This window comes from Danio rerio, chromosome 14 (genome assembly GCF_049306965.1).
Source record: "Danio rerio strain Tuebingen ecotype United States chromosome 14, GRCz12tu, whole genome shotgun sequence".
Lineage (NCBI taxonomy): Eukaryota > Metazoa > Chordata > Actinopteri > Cypriniformes > Danionidae > Danio > Danio rerio.
The window spans coordinates 2633485-2652500 of record NC_133189.1 but is presented as its reverse complement, the minus strand read 5'-3'; the positions used below and the strand labels follow the sequence as shown (position 1 = coordinate 2652500).

General features: G+C 35.6%; 11 protein-coding genes across 11 annotated transcripts in view; all 11 read left to right on the top strand.

Annotated features, from left to right (window-relative positions):
* Positions 1–18715, top strand: part of pcdh2aa1 (protocadherin 2 alpha a 1) — a 202037-nt gene extending 183322 nt beyond the window's left edge. The window contains 1 exon segment of the mRNA NM_001009585.2: positions 17870–18715. Within this exon segment, the coding sequence (NP_001009585.2) occupies positions 17870–18168 (299 nt within the window). The 3' untranslated portion in view covers positions 18169–18715.
* pcdh2aa3 (protocadherin 2 alpha a 3) overlaps positions 1–18715 on the top strand; it is a 192430-nt gene extending 173715 nt beyond the window's left edge. The window contains 1 exon segment of the mRNA NM_001009587.2: positions 17870–18715. Coding sequence (NP_001009587.2) covers positions 17870–18168 — 299 coding nt within the window. The 3' untranslated portion in view covers positions 18169–18715.
* The window catches only part of pcdh2aa15 (protocadherin 2 alpha a 15), a 147926-nt gene extending 129211 nt beyond the window's left edge, over positions 1–18715 (top strand). Inside the window, 1 exon segment of the mRNA NM_001009586.2 lies at positions 17870–18715. Within this exon segment, the coding sequence (NP_001009586.2) occupies positions 17870–18168 (299 nt within the window). The 3' untranslated portion in view covers positions 18169–18715.
* The window catches only part of pcdh2ab2 (protocadherin 2 alpha b2), an 89903-nt gene extending 71188 nt beyond the window's left edge, over positions 1–18715 (top strand). The window contains 1 exon segment of the mRNA NM_001009592.2: positions 17870–18715. Coding sequence (NP_001009592.2) covers positions 17870–18168 — 299 coding nt within the window. The 3' untranslated portion in view covers positions 18169–18715.
* pcdh2ab3 (protocadherin 2 alpha b 3) overlaps positions 1–18715 on the top strand; it is an 86119-nt gene extending 67404 nt beyond the window's left edge. The window contains 1 exon segment of the mRNA NM_001008484.1: positions 17870–18715. Coding sequence (NP_001008484.1) covers positions 17870–18168 — 299 coding nt within the window. The 3' untranslated portion in view covers positions 18169–18715.
* The window catches only part of pcdh2ab5 (protocadherin 2 alpha b 5), an 82323-nt gene extending 63608 nt beyond the window's left edge, over positions 1–18715 (top strand). Inside the window, 1 exon segment of the mRNA NM_001008483.2 lies at positions 17870–18715. Within this exon segment, the coding sequence (NP_001008483.2) occupies positions 17870–18168 (299 nt within the window). The 3' untranslated portion in view covers positions 18169–18715.
* pcdh2ab7 (protocadherin 2 alpha b 7) overlaps positions 1–18715 on the top strand; it is a 75703-nt gene extending 56988 nt beyond the window's left edge. The window contains 1 exon segment of the mRNA NM_001009594.1: positions 17870–18715. Within this exon segment, the coding sequence (NP_001009594.1) occupies positions 17870–18168 (299 nt within the window). The 3' untranslated portion in view covers positions 18169–18715.
* pcdh2ab9 (protocadherin 2 alpha b 9) overlaps positions 1–18715 on the top strand; it is a 72455-nt gene extending 53740 nt beyond the window's left edge. Inside the window, 1 exon segment of the mRNA NM_001009596.2 lies at positions 17870–18715. Coding sequence (NP_001009596.2) covers positions 17870–18168 — 299 coding nt within the window. The 3' untranslated portion in view covers positions 18169–18715.
* The window catches only part of pcdh2ab10 (protocadherin 2 alpha b 10), a 69375-nt gene extending 50660 nt beyond the window's left edge, over positions 1–18715 (top strand). The window contains 1 exon segment of the mRNA NM_001009589.2: positions 17870–18715. Within this exon segment, the coding sequence (NP_001009589.2) occupies positions 17870–18168 (299 nt within the window). The 3' untranslated portion in view covers positions 18169–18715.
* Positions 1–18715, top strand: part of pcdh2ab12 (protocadherin 2 alpha b 12) — a 66588-nt gene extending 47873 nt beyond the window's left edge. The window contains 1 exon segment of the mRNA NM_001009591.2: positions 17870–18715. Coding sequence (NP_001009591.2) covers positions 17870–18168 — 299 coding nt within the window. The 3' untranslated portion in view covers positions 18169–18715.
* The window catches only part of pcdh2ac (protocadherin 2 alpha c), a 40436-nt gene extending 21721 nt beyond the window's left edge, over positions 1–18715 (top strand). Inside the window, 1 exon segment of the mRNA NM_001007762.2 lies at positions 17870–18715. Coding sequence (NP_001007763.2) covers positions 17870–18168 — 299 coding nt within the window. The 3' untranslated portion in view covers positions 18169–18715.
* Positions 18716–19016: the final 301 nt, after the last annotated feature.

Below are 19016 nucleotides of genomic sequence, written 5' to 3'. Positions count from 1 at the left end.
TTTTGGGGGTCTCCAACAACAGGCTGTATTGTATGCAAGGTCAAAAAACACTTTTATTGTTTTGGAATATGCATTTAATTTTAGCTAATTATCCTAACGACGTCCATATGATTCGTTCAGCGATTCATTTGTACCCAAACCTCTCCTTAGCACGATGCTAATTTGTGCTGATTGGTCAAATGAGCTAGTCTGTTGCGATTGGTCGACTGCATTCAGAGCAAGACAGAGAGAATCACCCACCACGACTTGTTAACATTGTTGAAGTAGTCAGAGTGCAGTGTGTATGTGTGAGCCCAATGCAGGAGTGCATTAAAGCAATGCAGGTAAACACCAGCATATTGCTCTATTCTTAAACTTAAGTAAAAACAACGGCACACATTTAGTATTAATCCACACAGCGGCAAAAGTTAAACTATTTTGAAACTTGATCAAGCTTACAAACGCATTTAAGTCAGGAAAAAAAATTCTACGTGCTGTATCTGGTTAACTCTTTATATTCCAGACTGATCTCACGAGAAAACGTAAGTTTTCAAGTAGGGTTGTAACGGTATGAATTTTTTACGGTATGATAATCGTCTAGAACAATACCACGGTTTGACGGTTTCGCGGTATACGGTATGTTACAAATGTTACAAAATAATAGAACAGTGAAGCAAATTTGACTTTTTCCAAATAATATATTTTCAGTTACTATAAACAACACCACTTACAATGAACAAATAAAAAAATAAGAAAATAATAAATAATGTGTCAAAGTCCAAATAAAGTCCAAATAAACATGGTGCAAATCCTCAGTAAAAAAATAGATATAAATATTTACTATACTATAAATAGTTACTTAATGAAACTAGATTCAATATGGAACATCCTTAGGTTTTATGTGCCAGCATGGATATGGTTGTCTGTGGATATGGATTTGGATATGGTTGTCTGTGGATATGGATTTAACAGCTGCACCTTCATTTGCGTCTTTTGAAAACAGCAAGAGCAGCAGTTCGTCTTTGCTGTGTCACTGTTTTGTCATGTTTCTGTGCTGCTGTGCATGCAAAAGTACTTAGTATGAGAATTATTTCATGCAAAACTTATTTTTTTGCGTTTTATTTAGCCGCGCATAAATGTATGCCTATCTCTCATTCTGTGTTGTTCAAAAAGCTCGTTTTTGGTCCACAAACAAAAGCGAAACCTATGCTTATTGGTTGTGATATGGCGAGTTTGAACCAATCTGGGCATGGAGGAGGGACAATGCATCAATGTATCGTGTCTGGTTTGTCCGGAGACACAGTGACGAGCGTTTCTTTGTCAAATCAGCGTTGTCAAATTTTGATGACGTAACCGCACTGATTCCGGAGCCTCCGGAGCCGTGAATGTTATGAGATACAGCACTGGAAAGCTGAGATTCTCTTCTTTATGCCAATCTTTGAATTGTAGGAATCGGATCAGCGGATCAAAAGTTATTAAACATTTAAGAGCAATACTTATTTTTAGCCGCGGGCGGCTGTCTCGGTCTTTAAGGGTTAAAACCGTTGATATGCAATTGTTCATGGTATGATAATCGTGCACGTTCAAATCGTGGTAGACCGTCATACCGGCATATTGTTACAACCCTATTTTCAAGTGCCCCGTGTGAATAGAGGCGTCAGGTTGTAATCCTGGCCACAGCACCTGGCTGCCCAAGACCAGTTACTCACTGAAGCTAATTAATCTTTGCGCTAATCTCTAATTTACACATAACATCTTTCTTCCTCGCCATAGATGTGGAGATGTCCGTTCATGGTCATTAATCCACACTTATTAGATCCCATGTCCGTTTTGCTCGCCTAGTCTCTTTCTCACACTCGAAATAATTGAAGAAGCGTCCGACTTTCAGTGGAGTCGCAGTTATTAATCTCGTCTCATAAACAGATCGCCCAAAACATCAGGGCCAAACACATTAAGATAAAAGATCTGTCTTAAAGGCAGATTCAGCAAGCGCATGTTTAGAATAACGAATCGCAGCATGTACAGTCTGCTCTAGGCCTGTGTTTGTGGCATTTCATATTGATGTGGTCTTTTGTAGAACAGTGTGCAGAGCAAATAAACAACTGCTTACGCAAAGGTGATTAATTTTAGCATTACGGCAAGGCGGAGCTGTTTGTAAATGGCATCATTTGCTTATGATTATGGCCACACGGAGTCTAGATAACCCTATTCATGATATTACCCCAACAATAAACCTCTCCAGCATTTTGTCTGATATCACTTCCTGTATCACAGGGTCAAAAGGTTAAATGTAAGGAGCAGGATGTATTCAATGCATATTTAATTACCTAATTAGAGGTGTGGATGTTTGTGTTGAGGCTTGAACCTTTCGGATGGCATGATGATGTGACTTGCAGAGGTGTTCGAAATAATGAAAGTAATTTGGTTTCAGTAAGATGAAAGGGGGAGATGGAGGGAGGGAGGACAAAACGGGTGCAATTACTCGGGTGATGAAAGAGCAATTTGTTCTAATTAAGTCTCTGACGATGACCGCAAAAGGCCATAAATGAAAGAAATAAGCCTCTTTGCATTTGCTCTCTCCATCTACTTTCTCCTATTTAGTGCGTGTCTGTTTCTGATTGCTTATAGCTGACGTGTTTGAGGCGCATCTTCCAATTTTTAAGCTTTAATTCTGCCAAAAATGTAATGCAAAATATTTCATTAATCAACCTGATCGATATACACTGTAAAACATGCAGCATTTTATACAATTTATTCACACTGTCCTAACACAAATCAAATTAATAGGTTTTGACCAATTTGAGTAGATTGAACATAAAACAATTACGTTGCTCTTAAAAAAAAGCTTAAGAATTGCATTGTCTTATTTTAAATATTTAGTTTGAACAATTCAAAACCAGGGCGAGGCAGTGGCACAGTAGGTAGTGTGCCTCACAGCAGGAAGGTCACTGGGTCGTTGGTTCAAACCTCGGCCCAGTTGGCATTTCTGTGAGGAGTTTGCATGTTCTCCCTGCGTTCGCCTGGGTTTCCTCCGGGTGCTCTGGTTTCCCTCACAGTCCAAAGACATGCTGCAGGTGAATTGGGTTGGCTAAATTGTCTGTAGTGTATGAGTGTATGAGGGTGACAGGCCGGCTGGAATGTGTAAAAAAGTTGTTTTCATATGGACAATTCTAAAATGGCTTGTTCCAGAGAGCCGACCCTGCAACCATACGGGACTAAGACCAAAGAAGAAGAGTTTGAACAATTCATAACCAATTCAAGGTCAATATTATTAGCCCCCTTAAGCAATATTTATTTTAATTAAGTTTGTTATTTTAGGTGTAACATGTTACATGTGTGATAAGCATACAGGTTGTTCACTATCAATAATAAGCAATACTTGTATTTGCCACAAAACATAAAGTATTATTTTTATATTAACATGGGAAGGGAATTATTTGCACTGTAATAAAAGTATTTTTACTATTATTATTATTATTATATTAACAATATTAAATTGAATGATTTGCACTGTACTCTATGTACTGTTCCGTTCTTGTTTTCTTAAATAAATTACTAAACCTTGTTACACCTAAAATAACTAAATAATTTATTACTGAAAACTGTCATAAATTAAGCTTGTCAAGCTTAATTCCTTTAATTGTAACAAGTCAAGGTAATTTGTTTGAGTTTTCACTTTTTACAGTGTAGTTAAGCCTTTAAATATCACTTACTTAAGTAATTAAGTATTAAGTGCTAATTAATTGGTAGAGCAACCGACTCCCATGCGGAAGGTCACCGGTTTGATACCAGCTCGGAGCAGATTGGATGGCACAGGACCGGCGGGATTACATTGGTGCCGTGACCCATATGGGAGTGAGGTGTAGGGGGGTGAGTGTGAGTGTAAAGGAGGCCAGCTAGTGAGTGCAGTGCAGGTAAAACCTCACTCCTTTGACCTCTAAAGGTGCTCTAGCGACAGACACTAGAGGCCATGGTCTTTAGCCTCTTTGGTAGAGCAACCAACTCCCATGCGAGCCTGATTTAAAAATATAAGAAGTTGAAAGTACAGATATTTGTGTAAAAATGTAAGAAGTAAAAGTAAAAAGTTGTCAGAAAAATAAGTCGTGGAGTAAAGAACTGAAACCAGAGAAATCTACTTAAGAACAGTAACAAAGTATTTGTACTTTGTTACCTCCCATCTCTGGTAAAGACGAAATAAATCAGTTATTATAAATGAGTTATTAAAACTATTATGTTTAGAAATGTGCTTTAAAAAATCTACAACCAGCATATCTGATTTGGACAGTCAGTAAGAATGTGTGATGCACTCTGGGCAAGCGTTTGTGTATGCCATATGGCGCAGTAGCTGAAACGAGAGCCTGCAGGCTGCAGGTTGGCCCACCTGTAGAGATGATCTTTAAACAGGCAGATCGGGATAGGTCACACTCATCCACCCATCCATTTATCTCTCCATTTTACCTAGCCTGCTATAAATCCGCAACTCCTTTAGCAGTAAATTGTTTTACTCAGTTGAAATAGCTTTATTGGCATGGCTAAAGCACATTTTGAAGTGCCAAAGCATTACATTTACTCTCTTGATATTTCTCCTTATTTCAATCTAGACTACATTTGTTTCGCTGTGCATTTACTAAATTAGAAATCGGGCGCACAGACTGAACCGAATTTATTACAGAAACGACTTACATTTGATTAAAAATGCCAAATACGTCAAGACGCTGAATTAAATGAGGGAAAAAAATAAGTAGGAAAAGCTGTGGTAAGGGCAGCACAGTGGCGCAGTGGGTTGCACAATCACCTCACAGCAAGAAAGTTGCTGGTTCGAGCCCCGCCTGAGTCAGTTGGTGTTTCTGTGTGGAGTTTGCATGTTCTCCCCCATGGCATTTCCTCCACAGTCCAAACACATGTACTATAGGTGAATTAGATAAAAATAATTGGCCGTAGTGTGTGTGTGGGGGGTTGTTTCCCAGTGATGGGTTGCAGCTGGAAAGGCATCCGCTGCGCAAAGCATATTTTGGATAAGTTGGTGGTTCATTCCGCTGTGGCGAACCCTGAAAAATAAAAGGCTGAGCTGAAAAGAAAAAGAATGAATGAATGAATTGGTAGGGTATTACTTAATTTGCTCAACATAATCAATGAAATGGTGCAATATATTATAGAATTGTTTATCCAATCCTCTTAAAGAGTATATAATCTTTTAAAGGTACAGACAAGCCATCATCTCTCTGGTATTTGTATATATTTTTGATAATATTTTTGATTGCTACTTGCACTTTCTTCATCACTTTTATCTGATTATTTTCATTTTATAATGCATTTTAATGTAAATTATCTAATGAGTTGCATAAATATTGCTTATTTTCTCATCGCAGATCAGCTGTCCTTTTCCGCAAATCATCCTCTAGCATGCACAGTTTTGTTAATTTGAGTTCATTCACTCACACATCATCGTAAACAATCTTGGCTTAATGTCTTCGTAGTAGACTCAAACCCGAGGCTCAGATCGAGGCCTGGGTTAAATCCATCCTATGAATCTATCCAGACTGAGAGAAATAAAGCATGAGATGAGATGTGGTGGGAATTAATACACACTCATTAATAACTGAATGTTTAGACTCCCCTATATCCTTCCCTATATACTTATGTGTATGCGTAAAGCATATGCTGAATAAGTTGGCGGTTCATTCCGCTGTGGCGACCTCTAATTAATAAATAATTTAAGCCGAATAAAAATGAATGAATGAATGAATGAATTAGTAGGGTTTTATTTAATTTGGTAAACATAATCAATAAAATAGTGCCATATATCATAGAATTGTTTACCCGATCCTCTTAAATAGTACCTAATCTTTTAAAGGTACAGACAAGCCATCGTCTCTCTGCTACTTGTATATATTTTCGATTGCTACCTGCTCTTTCTTCGTCTGTTTTATCTAATTATTTTAATTTAAAATGCATTTTAATGTAAAGTATCTAATGAGCTGCATAAATAAACGTAAAGAGTATATAATATTTTAAAGGTACAGACAAGCCATCATCTCTCTGCTATTTTTATATATATTTGATAATATTTTGATTGCTACCTGCACTTTCTTCATCTGTTTTATCTGATTATTTTAATTTAAAATGCATTTTAATGTAAAGTATCTAATGAGCTGCATAAATAAATGTGTATTGCTCATTTTCTGATCTCAGATCAGCTGACTTTACCACACAAATCATCTTCTGACATGCACAGTTTTGTTCACTTGAGTTAATTTGCTCACACATCATGGTAAACAATCTTGTCTTGTTGTCCTTGAAGTAGACTCAAATCAAGCTCTGGGTTAAAATCCTAATATGAATCCACCTAGACTGAAAGAAATAGAGCCTGAGATGGGATGTGGTGGCAATTAATACACACATTAATAACTCAATGTTTAGACTCCCCTATATCCTCCTTTTATTTATATAACATCCTTTAAAGCTCTTCATCAGCCACACCTGATTCTATGCATTGTGCATTTCTCCTTCACTTGTTTCTCTCTCTACTCTTCACCCTGTGCATGGTATGAATGGTTGCTATGGAAACTGCCTCCTCCAGTGAAATGCGGTTGTGGCAGAGACACTGATGGAAACTAATACAGAATGCTCTCTCTCTCTCTCTCTCTAATGGTCAAATGCTTCTCTCCCCTAGCAACAGAGACATTCACAGCCCCCTCCTCTCTGCACCTCTCTGTTTTCTCTTTCCCTCGGTCACCCTTTTTTCCCTCATTGTCACTTTCTCCATCCCTCTTTCCCCCGGGCTGTTTAAGGGAGAAACAGGCAGAGGGCAGGTAGACAGCCCATCACTAACAATCCAAAGGAAACGAGACAGAAAATGCGTTAGAGGCACAAAAACAAAAGATAATGAGACGGAACGAGAGAGACAGCGTGCTTTATCCTATTGTCATTAATTCTGCTGATCTACGCTTTGATACTAATGCCCATCTGTTTTGTCGAAAATGGAGACTGAGACTGAGAGAGGGAGAGTGAGGGGCGTTGTCTTCTCCAGTGTTTTGCACAGCGGAGCTAAAATGAAGCTCATAAAAATGCAGGACCACATTATAACGCAACACAAACCTCCAGCAACACATAAAACAAACCAGCAGTACTTTACACCACCAGAGACCCACTGACTAAGCATTCAGATTAGCAGCTAAACTGCAGATCTCCCTCCTGACAGTGTCATCTGACTATACTGTTCCTTATGTACATGTAAAACAGATCTGTTAATGAACAGTCCCTGTGTTTTATGAAGTGTTTTCTGTTTATTTACGGTTGTGAATTGCATTATGGGATGTTGATCTCTGCTCTGTCGACTTTTGATGTTGAAAATTCAACTCCACAGTTTAACAAAATGATGTTCATTGACATTTTAGCAGTTTTAAATAATACTAAAGATATTATAAAAAATAATACAAAAATAATAATAAAAAAGGAATTAATCTGTAAATTAATAAATGAAAAATGCTTTCGGCACGTATTATAACAAACTGCTATTCCTGAATGCGCGGACGCTGCAATGCAGATGATTCGTCTTATTCATTCGTTCATTCATTTTCTTGTTGGCTTAGTCCCTTTATTAACCCGGGGTCGCCACAGCGGAATGAACCGCCAACTTATCCAGCATGATTTTATGCAGCGGATGCCCTTCCAGCTGCAACCCATCACTGGGAAACATCCACACACTCATTCACACACATACACTCTTACACTACGGACAATTTAGCCTACCCAATTCACCTGTACTGCACGTGTTTGGACTGTGGGGGAAACCAGAGCACCCGGAGGAAACCCACGCGAAGGCAGGAAGAACATGCAAACTCCACACAGAAACGCCAACTGAGCCGAGGTCACCATTTAGATGATTTGAAGCAAAAATATTTGTTGAACATGTACGCCACTTTTTTGAACTGTTCAAGGTTAAAAGTTGTTTGAAGAAAGGTCTCGTAATGCAACTCAAAAGCATTAATAATGAGGGAAAATAGAAATAAAAATGAAAACAAAAATACAGAAAACTGCTATTTTAGGGAATTAAAAAAATATATATATATATTCTTTTTTTCTTTACAAAGATTTAAATGAATACACTTAATCCATCAATATATACACCATAACAATTTAAAAACAAAACTTATTTCCATGGGGGTCATTGGAATACAGGGGCCTGTTTCAACGCTGGTTTCACGCTCACGTTTGGATTTACTAACGATGAAATTAACGTGAGGATGTGCGTTGGTCTACGCCAACTTCATGTCTGCCATACGTGTATTTCTTGTGTGTGTTTGTTTTATTTACATTGGCGACTCCTAGAGGCAGTTGTGTTAAATTGCACACTACAAAGTATTGCACCGACACATGTCAAAAACATTGCTATTTATTTATATTTGATACAATGGGTTAATTGACACTATATATATATATATATATATATATTTTTTTTTTTTTTTTTTTTTTCACCAATTATGTTATTTAAAACATAAAAAAGCATTTGCAAATGTATGCAACCCTTAGTCCATGGCCAGTTGTAGAGCTGGCGATTGGGCAGCTGAAATGCTGGTGATGCTGCCTTGATAAGAGTGGAGGGGTGCTGCTATATCGCCCTAACAAAGTGTTCCTCTAATACGTCTGTGTCTCTCACAGACATGGATACTACTCCAGACAGTAAAGTATCACCCACAATTGAGGCAACTCTCTCCTCAAAGGGTGTTAGTTCAGCATTCCCGGTTCCCCCACCTCTTTGGTCCCCACTTTGGCGGTGCGCCGCTGTTCTCCTATTAACCTGCACCTTTACATCGGACTATTTCTTTTTAATTCGTTCACAGTCCGATGTTCAGACCGCATCAGCTAAACTCTCCCACTCTATTTTTTTATTTTGTTATTAATTCCGGTGGACAAACTTGCAAATAACACAGTTTTTCTCTGGTCTACCTCTGATAGGAGCACCGCCAATTCACATTCTGTGAAGTTTCTCTTCTTGCTTGCTTTTGCCATTGCTTTGTCGTTTGATTTTGTGCAGTCATTACCATATCCATACAGAGGAGGAGGCTGGGAGGGGTTTTGCTCTCGTGCACGTGCGTTCAGTTTCACGTTAATTCGGATGTACAAGAGAATATGTGTGGGTTTCCGCATACGCAGTGTTTCATACATCTGAATTTTTTACTGCGGACGCACATTTACAGCTTTGTCCGTACGCAATGTTTTAGTATTATTAAATGCAAGTCTTTACATGAGACCCCAGATTATTCTTCTCCCGATAACCAAAATATTACAAGTTAATCTAAGCTGTTTTCAATTAATTAAAGAAAAAGCAGAAATGCATACTAAGATGCTAAGAAAAGTGTAGCTGAATTTGTAGTGATTTTTAGGATTTTGGTTTCAGCTCCTAATCAGATCAGTGACATGGAGGGAAGCGGAGTGTGTTTTTGAGTTGTAGGTCTAGTGGAAATTTCCAGAACACGCCAGGGGCTTTAGTCAACTCAAGAGGGTAAACTGAGGACAGTCACTCTGTTTCTGTCTATGTCAATGTTGGCCTCATATCCCATTTGTTTTGTCTCTCTTTTTATTTATTTATTTTTATTATTATTTTTTTTGCATTAATACAGAAAATGTGAATTTGCTGAAATAGAGTTAAAGTTTAAATAAGTATCCCTTCTATGACATTTGAATTATTTTAAATGATTTGCCAAGTTCTGTTTAACAGGTAAAAGATTTGTTTTCAACATGTTTATTATACATACATTCCTTTTCTTTTCGGCTTTTCGGTCCCTTTATTAGTCTGGGGTCGCCACAGGGGAATGAACCGCCAACTTATCCGGCATATGTTTTACGCAGCGGATGCCCTTTTAGCTGCAAACCATCACTGGGAATCATCCATGCATACTCATTCACACACAAACACTACGGACAATTCAGCCTACCCAGTTCACATGTATAAAGTCTTGTGAATTGTGAGGTAAACCGGAGCACCCGACGGAAACCCACGCAAACACCGGGAATGCAGAACATGCAAACTCCACACTGAAATGCCAACTGACTCACCCGAGGCTCAGACCAGTGATCTTCTTGCTGTGAGGCGATCGTGCTACCCACTGCCCACTGTGACGCCCCATGTTTAATATTTCTATTTAAATGTTTTATAACTACGTTACCATGATGAGACTACATATTATATTTATTTTTATTTTTTGCAAGATATTAGTAGCTTAAAGTGCAATTTAAAGGCTTAACTAGGTTAATCAATTTATTCTGTAATCATTTAAAAAATTTAATTTAAAATTTATAAAATAAAAGGCAGCTATTGACCTTTTGTTTTAAAAATGTAACTGCTTTTATTCCAACTAAATTAAAATAAATTATATGGTTTAGAAGAAAGAACATTGTTATAGCAAATACTGTGTAAAATATCATGCACTGTTAAACATTAATTTAGAAATTAATTTAAAAAAAAAGCAAAATAAAAAAAAAATAATAATTAGGAGGGCTACTAATTTTGCCTTCGACTCTATATGCATGTGAAGACAATATAATTCTCCATTTAGATTTACATGTGTTTGTATCCTCTGTCCTCAAAAATGCAACATTATTCTCATAAAATTCAGTACTTTCATTGCATGGACCAGAATTATCCTGAATTCGCACATGGACACAGCACAGCACACACACATACACTTCTGTCTTGGCAGGCTCACAAGAAAGCCTGTGTGTGCCATCTGGCACATAGTTTATCACGATTACTAAAGCCTAACACTCCAAGGTGTGCCACACACACACACAACAACAACAATCAGATATATTAATTATGCACAGAGAATCAGTTCCACGTGCATCCATCTGACTAATATTGTTTGCCCAGTTTTTCTTTTTAATTCACACCTTTCACATTTACATTTTTAGTTAATTGTGTTATTTAAAAGCATATAATTTACTTACGCATATGGGACCCTGAACCATAAATGCAGTCGTGCTGTAAGTTGCATATTTTTACCAAAAGCCCAAAATACATTGTATTGGTGAAAATTATTGATATGATTGAACTTTTATTCCGGAAATCATCAGATTAATAGTTAAAGGTCATGTTCCATGATTATATTTTGATAATTTTAATACATTTCCCTCTTATTTTATATCAGAATGTAATTTTTAACAATAATGTCCGTTGCTAAGGAGTTAATTTGGACAACTTAAAAAAAAAAATTCCCCAGTATTTAGATTTTATGAATCCTCTGATTCCAGATATTCGTATAGTTGTATTACAGCCAAATATTCTCCTATTCTAACAAACCAAAGTGCTTACAGCTTACAGTAATCTATAAATGTCAGTTTCAAAAATAAACATTGACTGGTTTTGTGATCATATATATATATATATATATATATATATATATATATATATATATATATATATATATATATATATATATATACAGTGGATGTCAGAATTATTAGCCCCCCTTTTAATTTTTTTAATATTTCCCAAATGATGCTTAACAGAGCAAAGAAATTTTCTAAGTATGTCTGATAATATTTTTTCTTCTGGAGAAAGTCTTATTTGTTTTTATTTTTTATTTTTCGGCTAGAATAAAAGCAGTTTTTAATTTTTTTTGCACTCTTTTAAGGTCAATATTATTAGCCCCTTTAAGCAAATTTTTTTTCGATAGTCTACAGAACAAACAATCGTTATGCAATAAGTTGCCTAATTACCCTAACCTGCCTAGTTAACCTAATTAGCCTAGTTAAGACTTTAAATGTCACTTTAAGCTGTATAGAAGTGTCTTGAAGAATATCTAGTCAAATATTATTTACTGTCATCATGACAAAGATAAAATAAATCAGTTATTAGAAATGAGATATTAAAACTATTATGATTAGACATGTGTTGAAGAAATCTTCTCTCCGTTAAACAGAAATTAGGGAAAAAAATTAACGGGGGGACTAATAATTTAGGGAGGCTCATAATTCTGACTTAGAATATATATATATATATATATATATATACAGTTGAAGTCATAAGTATTAGCACCCCTGTTTGTTTATTTTTCCCCATTTTCTAAAACTAACTTTTTCTTAACTAACTTATAAAACTATATTAATTAACTTTTTTAACCTGTATGTAATCGACCAAATCAGCACATACATTTCGGTGTCTTATTTTAGTGCCACTGGTGCTGCGACAAGGGCGTAAGGTGCATCAAGGGGCACGTCAAAGGCACAGATAGGTGTTACACCATGTGTAACCAATTCATGCTAAGCAACTTGTTTCTTGAGGAACTCACAGACATAGGCAACCGCGCACAGTACAGCGCATGCGGTAAGCGATTTCCTTTAGTATAGCGTTTGTCAAATTTGCTTAAACTAAGCATTCTAAAGTATGACTATTTTACAAGCAAGGATTGTTTAGTCCACTATTTTGATGAGCGCCGTTCCACAGGTTAGTAGTAAGCTAATGTCATGTTAATTGCATAATGCAAATCTTTAATTCATGCTAACAAACAAATGATCAAAAAAAAAAAAATAGTTTTAACTTCTTAGGAATTGGCTTGCTATTCCAACACAAAACATTTCTTATGGGCTATTAATATTGACCTTAAAATGGGTTTTAAAAAATTTAAATAATGCTTCCATTCTAGCCGAAACAAAACAAATAAGACTTTCTCCAGAAGAAAAAAATATTATCTGTAATACTGTGACAATTTTTATCCTCAGTTAAACAATGTTTGAGAAATATATGAAAAAGAAAATAAATTAAAAAATCACAAAAGGGCGAATCATTTTGACTTCAACTGTATATAGCTGATTATAGATTGATGTTAGTAGTGTAATAAAGATAATGCATATGAATCATCACATATATTAAAATCACGGTTAATACTACCATCATATGGAAAATTACCCAGTTTTAATGTGCTTTACTTAGCAATAGCATGAGCCTGCTGTCATCTGCCATTACACATGCACAGTGCTTCAGAAGCAGTTTGGCTTCATCGAAACGACCCCATAATTCCTTGGCTCCGCAGTGTTGTTCAGAAATCTGCTCCTTCAGGAGTTTAGCGTTGGAGTTTGGCTCATATTTCATCCTCAGCCTGCCCTTTCTCACCTCCTCTTCTGCATTATGTAAGACTGCACGGCACTCCTTCTCGAGAATGAAAGATGCAGAGAGCCGGTGGGAGGGGGACTTGGGATGTTTCCTAATGATTTTCTTCCCATCATCTTTTTATGAGCCGGATCATTCGCTGGCCGTAATAATCACGCAGCTTATTAAACCTGTGGTGTTATCAGCCTGCCAGACGTGTGACTTTGTCCAAAGACCACATTACACGAAAGGTCAAGGCAAGAGAGATTTGATTCACAAGACACAAAGCTACTCGGATGTTAAAGTATTTAAAGGGTTAGCTCATCCAAAAATGAAAATCTCCCATTAATTGAATCACCCACAGGTCATTCACGATGTTGGTTTCTCCAGTAGGACATTAAAGAAGATTTTTAGGTGAATCCATGGTTCTTGGTGATTCATATAATGCCAGTGAATGGAGATGGGTTTTAAGATAAAAAACAAACAAGCTCAAATGAGTCTAAATCAATAGTCATGGCTCCTGATGACACACAGAGGTCAAGCATTCTTTGTAAGAAACTAAACATTGTTTGCAAGATTCATGCAGCTGAACAGCTGAAGACAAATATGTATGTATATATATATTAGCCTAAATTAGTTGTTACAATGTTCTAGTATTTTTAAATTATTTCCTAAACTGAAGTTTAAGTGAGTTACATTTGCACAGTATTTTCCTATTATATTTTTTCTTCTCAAGAAAGTCTTTTTTTTTTTTTTTGTTGGAATAAAATATTTATCATATTTATTTATTTATTTATTTATTTGTTTATTGATTTATTGATTTATTTGATTTTTTTCTTTTAGTGGTTAATAATATTATTAGTCCCCTTAAAACTTATCATTATTTATTTATTTATTTATTTATTTATTTATTTATTTATTTATTTATTTATTTATTTATTTATTTATTTGTATTTTTTAATTAATTAATTTATTTATTTATTTATTCATTTATTTGTTTGTTTGTTTTTGTTTTTGTTTTTATATTATTATTCCCTTAATAAAGTATTTATTTATTGTTATGCTCAATTTTATTATCCTTCTTAAGAAATTATCATATGTTTTAATTAATTTATTCATGTATTTATTTATTTATTTTTTATGGTCAATATTGTTTTTCCTCTTAAGAAATTAATTATTTATTTATTATGATCAATATTATTATTCCCCTTAAGAGATTTTTTTAAATTAATTTTTATGGTCAATATTATTATACCCCTTAAAAAATTTTATTTATTTATCTATTTATTTATTTATTTATTTATTTATTTATTTATTTATTTATTTATTTATTTATTTATTTATGTATTTATTTATTTACTTATTTATTTGTTTATTTATTTATATATTTATTTGTTTATCAATATTTTTATTTATTATAATTCTTTTTTTTTTTTTTATGGTCATCATTGTTATCCCCCTTAGGAAATTATTATTTATATTTATGTATTCATTTATCTACTTTTTTATTTATTTATTTGTATTATTATTATTATTATTATTATTATTATTAGTAGTAGTAGTAGTAGTAGTAGTAGTAGTAGTAGTAGTAGTAGTAGTATTGTAACCTAAATAGGTAAGCCTTTAAATGTCACTTTAATCTGAATACTAGCATCTTGCAAAACGACTAGCAAAATATTATACACTGTCATCATGGCAAAGACAAAAGGAATTGGCTATTATAAATTAGCTATTAAAATGTTATGTTTAAAAATGTACAGAGAAAAAAAACATCTCCATTTAAACATATCTTGGAAAAGAGGGTTAATAGTTTTGCCTTGAATTGATTATTATTTAAACTATAACCAAAAATACAGTGCACTTAAAACCACTACATTCAATATTTTCCAGCTCTGCATCCCTCGTCCACTTTACGCCTTAGTTGTCGTTCTGACAGGATCAAGAAAGACAGAAAAACAAAATCGAAGCGCATGATGGAGAGTGGAGGATTAGACATGATGAAAGTGTACATGCGAGAGGGAGAAGCCTGAAAACAAAGCATTTGGGCGTTAAGTTGTTGTGTCACTGAGGGATTTGCAAAGGTAGTCAGTTCCCCGAGGACCCATAATGAATGCTGCCTGTTTTTCTAGCTCTCATTTAACACCCACATTCCCGAATAGAGCCCGTCTTTCACTTCAGATATCGCAGTCGGGATGCGTCTGGGGTTGTAATCCATCTTAATCTTCACCACAACATAAGCTGTAGACAAAAGGAAAGGTGCAAACAGAGACCTTAGCGGAGATATGATGCCAAAAGTGCTGTCTGTATTAAACTAAGTGGTTTTGTGGTGATACAGTGTCATTATAAATGAGATTACGTGCTCATCAGACAGTAAGAGAGAGAATCTTGCTGGTTTGAGTCCCAGCTGGATCAGTTGGCATTTCTGTGTGGAGTTTGCATGTTCTCCTTGTGTTGGCATGGGTTTACCGGGTGCTCCGTTTCCCTCACAGTCCAAACACATGTGCTATAAGAGAATTGGATGAACTAAATTGGCCATAATGTATGTGTGTGTGTGTGTGTGTGAATGTGAGAATGTATGTAAAACACATGCTGAAATAGTTGGCTGTGGTGACCACTGATAAATAAGACACTGAGCTGAAGGAAAACTGATGAATGAATGTTTAAAAACACACTCGTCTTTTGTTCTATGATAAAAAAGCAGAGATTTCATAGGAAACAACACAGAAATGGTGTGATAAATGTGGATTGTGTGCTTCTGTTTGTCTACTTCGGTGTATTGTGTTTGATTTGGTGTGTCTGTGAGACTTACTTTAGTTCTTTTTAATCCAGAAGTGTAACACAGCAAGTGTTTTTCTTTTTAGGCTAAACATTGCTGATTCACTGTATGCCCTCCGGGTCTCTTTACTGTTGAGCTCAGATGAGATAAGCTTAATTTATGTTCATACAGTTCATACTTTTTTCTACTGCCCTTCATCTCTGCGCAAAAAAAAAAAAAAAAAAAAAAAATATATATATATTTTTTTATTTTTTGTCTTGTTTCTAGTCCAAATATCTAAAAATTCTTAAATCAAGAGGCATTTTCAAGACAAGCAAAACATTTGTCTTGTTTTAAGAAAATAATGAGTCAAAATTAAGTTTGTTTTTCCTTAAAACAAGCTAAATAATCTGCCAATGCGGTAAGCAAAATAATCTTATGTCAAAAGGAAAAAATATTGAGCTTATCCCATTGGCAGATTAGTTTGCTTATTTGAAGGAAAACTAATTGAATAATTGAATCTTCCCTCATTATAAAAGGATTTTATTCTTGTTTTTGAATCTGCCACTATGCTGACACATTTGTAGCTCCACCCTCTTTTGAAACCTCTTTTGAATCTCATTTGAATTTAAAGCGACAGTCACCAAAATGGCACAATGTGAATCAAAGCCTGAAAATAAGCAGTGTCAAAGAGTTACAAAACATTATTTGTGTGGCGTTTTAATCCGAAACTTCCAACACAATCTCACAATTCGTAATAACTGTTCGAATTCGTAGCTTTTTGATTTAGTGGCTAATTCGTATGAATTTGTACAATCTAATTCGATTTGCTCATCCCCCAATAACGGTTGGGTTAAGGGGTGGGGTGAGGTGCCACGTCTCCTTTTTAAAATCATGCAATTTCATACGACTGAACTTGTACAAATTTGTACGAATTAGCCACTAAACTGGCAAAACGTAAAATACATACGTTTTCTCATGAGATCAGGCTGGAAACTTCACATGAACACTCTTGGGGCCCTTTCATACACCCGACGCAATAAGGTCAAGACGTATTTGGCTATTTTCAGACCATTGCAACAGTAATTTTCAAAGTTTATTCTTTGTTATTATTTTTTATTATTATTATTAATAGTAATTTTTTTTTGTTTATTCACGATAATGTTGTTATTTTTAGTAGTATTATTTATTATATGCATATTTATATTTGATTTAATAATAAACTAATTTAGATTTGTGGGGTTTCGGAGACGTCTGCATCAGCATGTGGGGCATAAGACCAGGACTTGTGTTTGGATAGAACTCTGACCACACTTTGTTTTTATTGTTTATTTATTCCTTTGCTGGAAATTACAACTGAATTTAGAAATAGTTTTAAAACAAATCTTTGCACTTAACAAACAAAATTAAATATGTAGGCTGATGGATGTGAGTTCAGTTGAGTCAGTTTCCACTATTCCCTCACTCCAGCAAAGTAAAGGAGTAAAGAGTAAAAGTAAAGTTAAGGGAAAGAGGCCGAATGTAGGAGGCTCGTTCTTTATCCTCGTGCTGCAGATGCTCTGTTTAACCTGCAGGTGAAGTGTTCAGTTTTTCCACTTACAGTACTAAGTCTGCCAGTGTAAATAGCAAATGTGCCATGGTGCGACGCAACTGACTCTTCAAGGGAATGAGAGATGAGACTCTGGTTGGTTTAATGCACGTTATGCTCAAAACACTCCTATAACTCATTAAGAGAATAAGCTCAACCCTTTTAGACCATGTGCCAGGGCACAGACTGTATTTTTCCACCCTTAAAATAGCAAAAGTGGATTCGGACACGCCCTTAATGCTTTTGCTTCATGCACTTTAACCTTTGCGCCTAGATCGTTAAAATAGCAGCCTAAATTACTTTACATCTTGTAAAAGGGGGCATAATAGCTCCCCTTTAAGTACTCTACCCAACACTATTCACGACACATACTCTCTATTAGATGATGTGTTTTTCATTTTGGTTTACATTAACTGTCATATATAATAAATGGTTTGTTTTTCTCTGTCTTTCACAGATAATGAGGGTGGAGAGGTGTCTCCACCTGTAGGCGCTGGAGTGGACAGCAACAGCTGGCATTTCCGATATGGGCCGGGTCCCGGAGGCCCTCCGCACCTGAAACCCGGTGAAGTTCCTCCCGAAGCCTTCATCATCCCTGGATCTCCGGCCATTATTTCCATCAGACAAGGACAGGACGGTGACGACAAGAGCGACTTTATTACCTTTGGGAAAAAGGAGGAGGCCAAGAAGTTAAAGAAGAAAAAGAAGAAGGAGAAGAAGGATAAGCGGGAGAAAGGGAAGGATGATGATGATTAGAGAGACAGAGGAAGGATGTCTTTTAAAAGACAGAAGTCTCAACGAAAGTCTGTAGAACAAAAAGTGTGCGTTTATTAAGTCTGAGATGCATATTTGGGAGCTCGTCCAAATGTTTTCTTTTTACAAAAACGTTCCTGTTTGATTACACAAATACATGGCATCCCTTTCCATTTCTTAATGATGAAACTGATTAATCTTGCCTGTTAGATTACTGATTAGTGTTCTCTACAATTCAGACTGGAGTTGGTACGTCTGTCTTTTTCATCCGATTGGCTTTTGTTTTCCTTTTGATAGGAAGACAAAATCTGATGTATAATGTTTGTTAGCTGTGTGCCGCTTCAAGTGTGTTAAAATGCAGGAGGGAAAAAAAAAACTGCACATGCTGGTGTAAATATGCAGGTCGAGGTGTGTGAAGACGCTAAGTTAACGCTTTTTGCTCATTCACTTCTCCTGGTGCAGGATGGGAGAAACATCCTGTAAAACGAGAGACGCTGATACATACTTTCACACAGAGGACACAAAAAAAGTCTCACATCCTCGAAATAAAAAACGAAAACAACAAAAAAAAACAGTGTTTATCAAAAAAAAATGTACACCGAATGATGGAATGCACTTTTATTTTGCTTTAATTTTGTTACCAGCAAATGTTCTCCAAGGTATAGTATATATGTGAGCTGTTAGTCCCATATATACACACAAATACGCATATATATATATATATATAGACAAACACATCTAGTAAACAGGGTCAAACATCAGAGCATCTCACAAAACCTCTCCGGCTCTGAAACATTCATAACCTGGCAAACTAGTTAGGTTTTGGGCAGAGATTAGTGAATTGAAATATC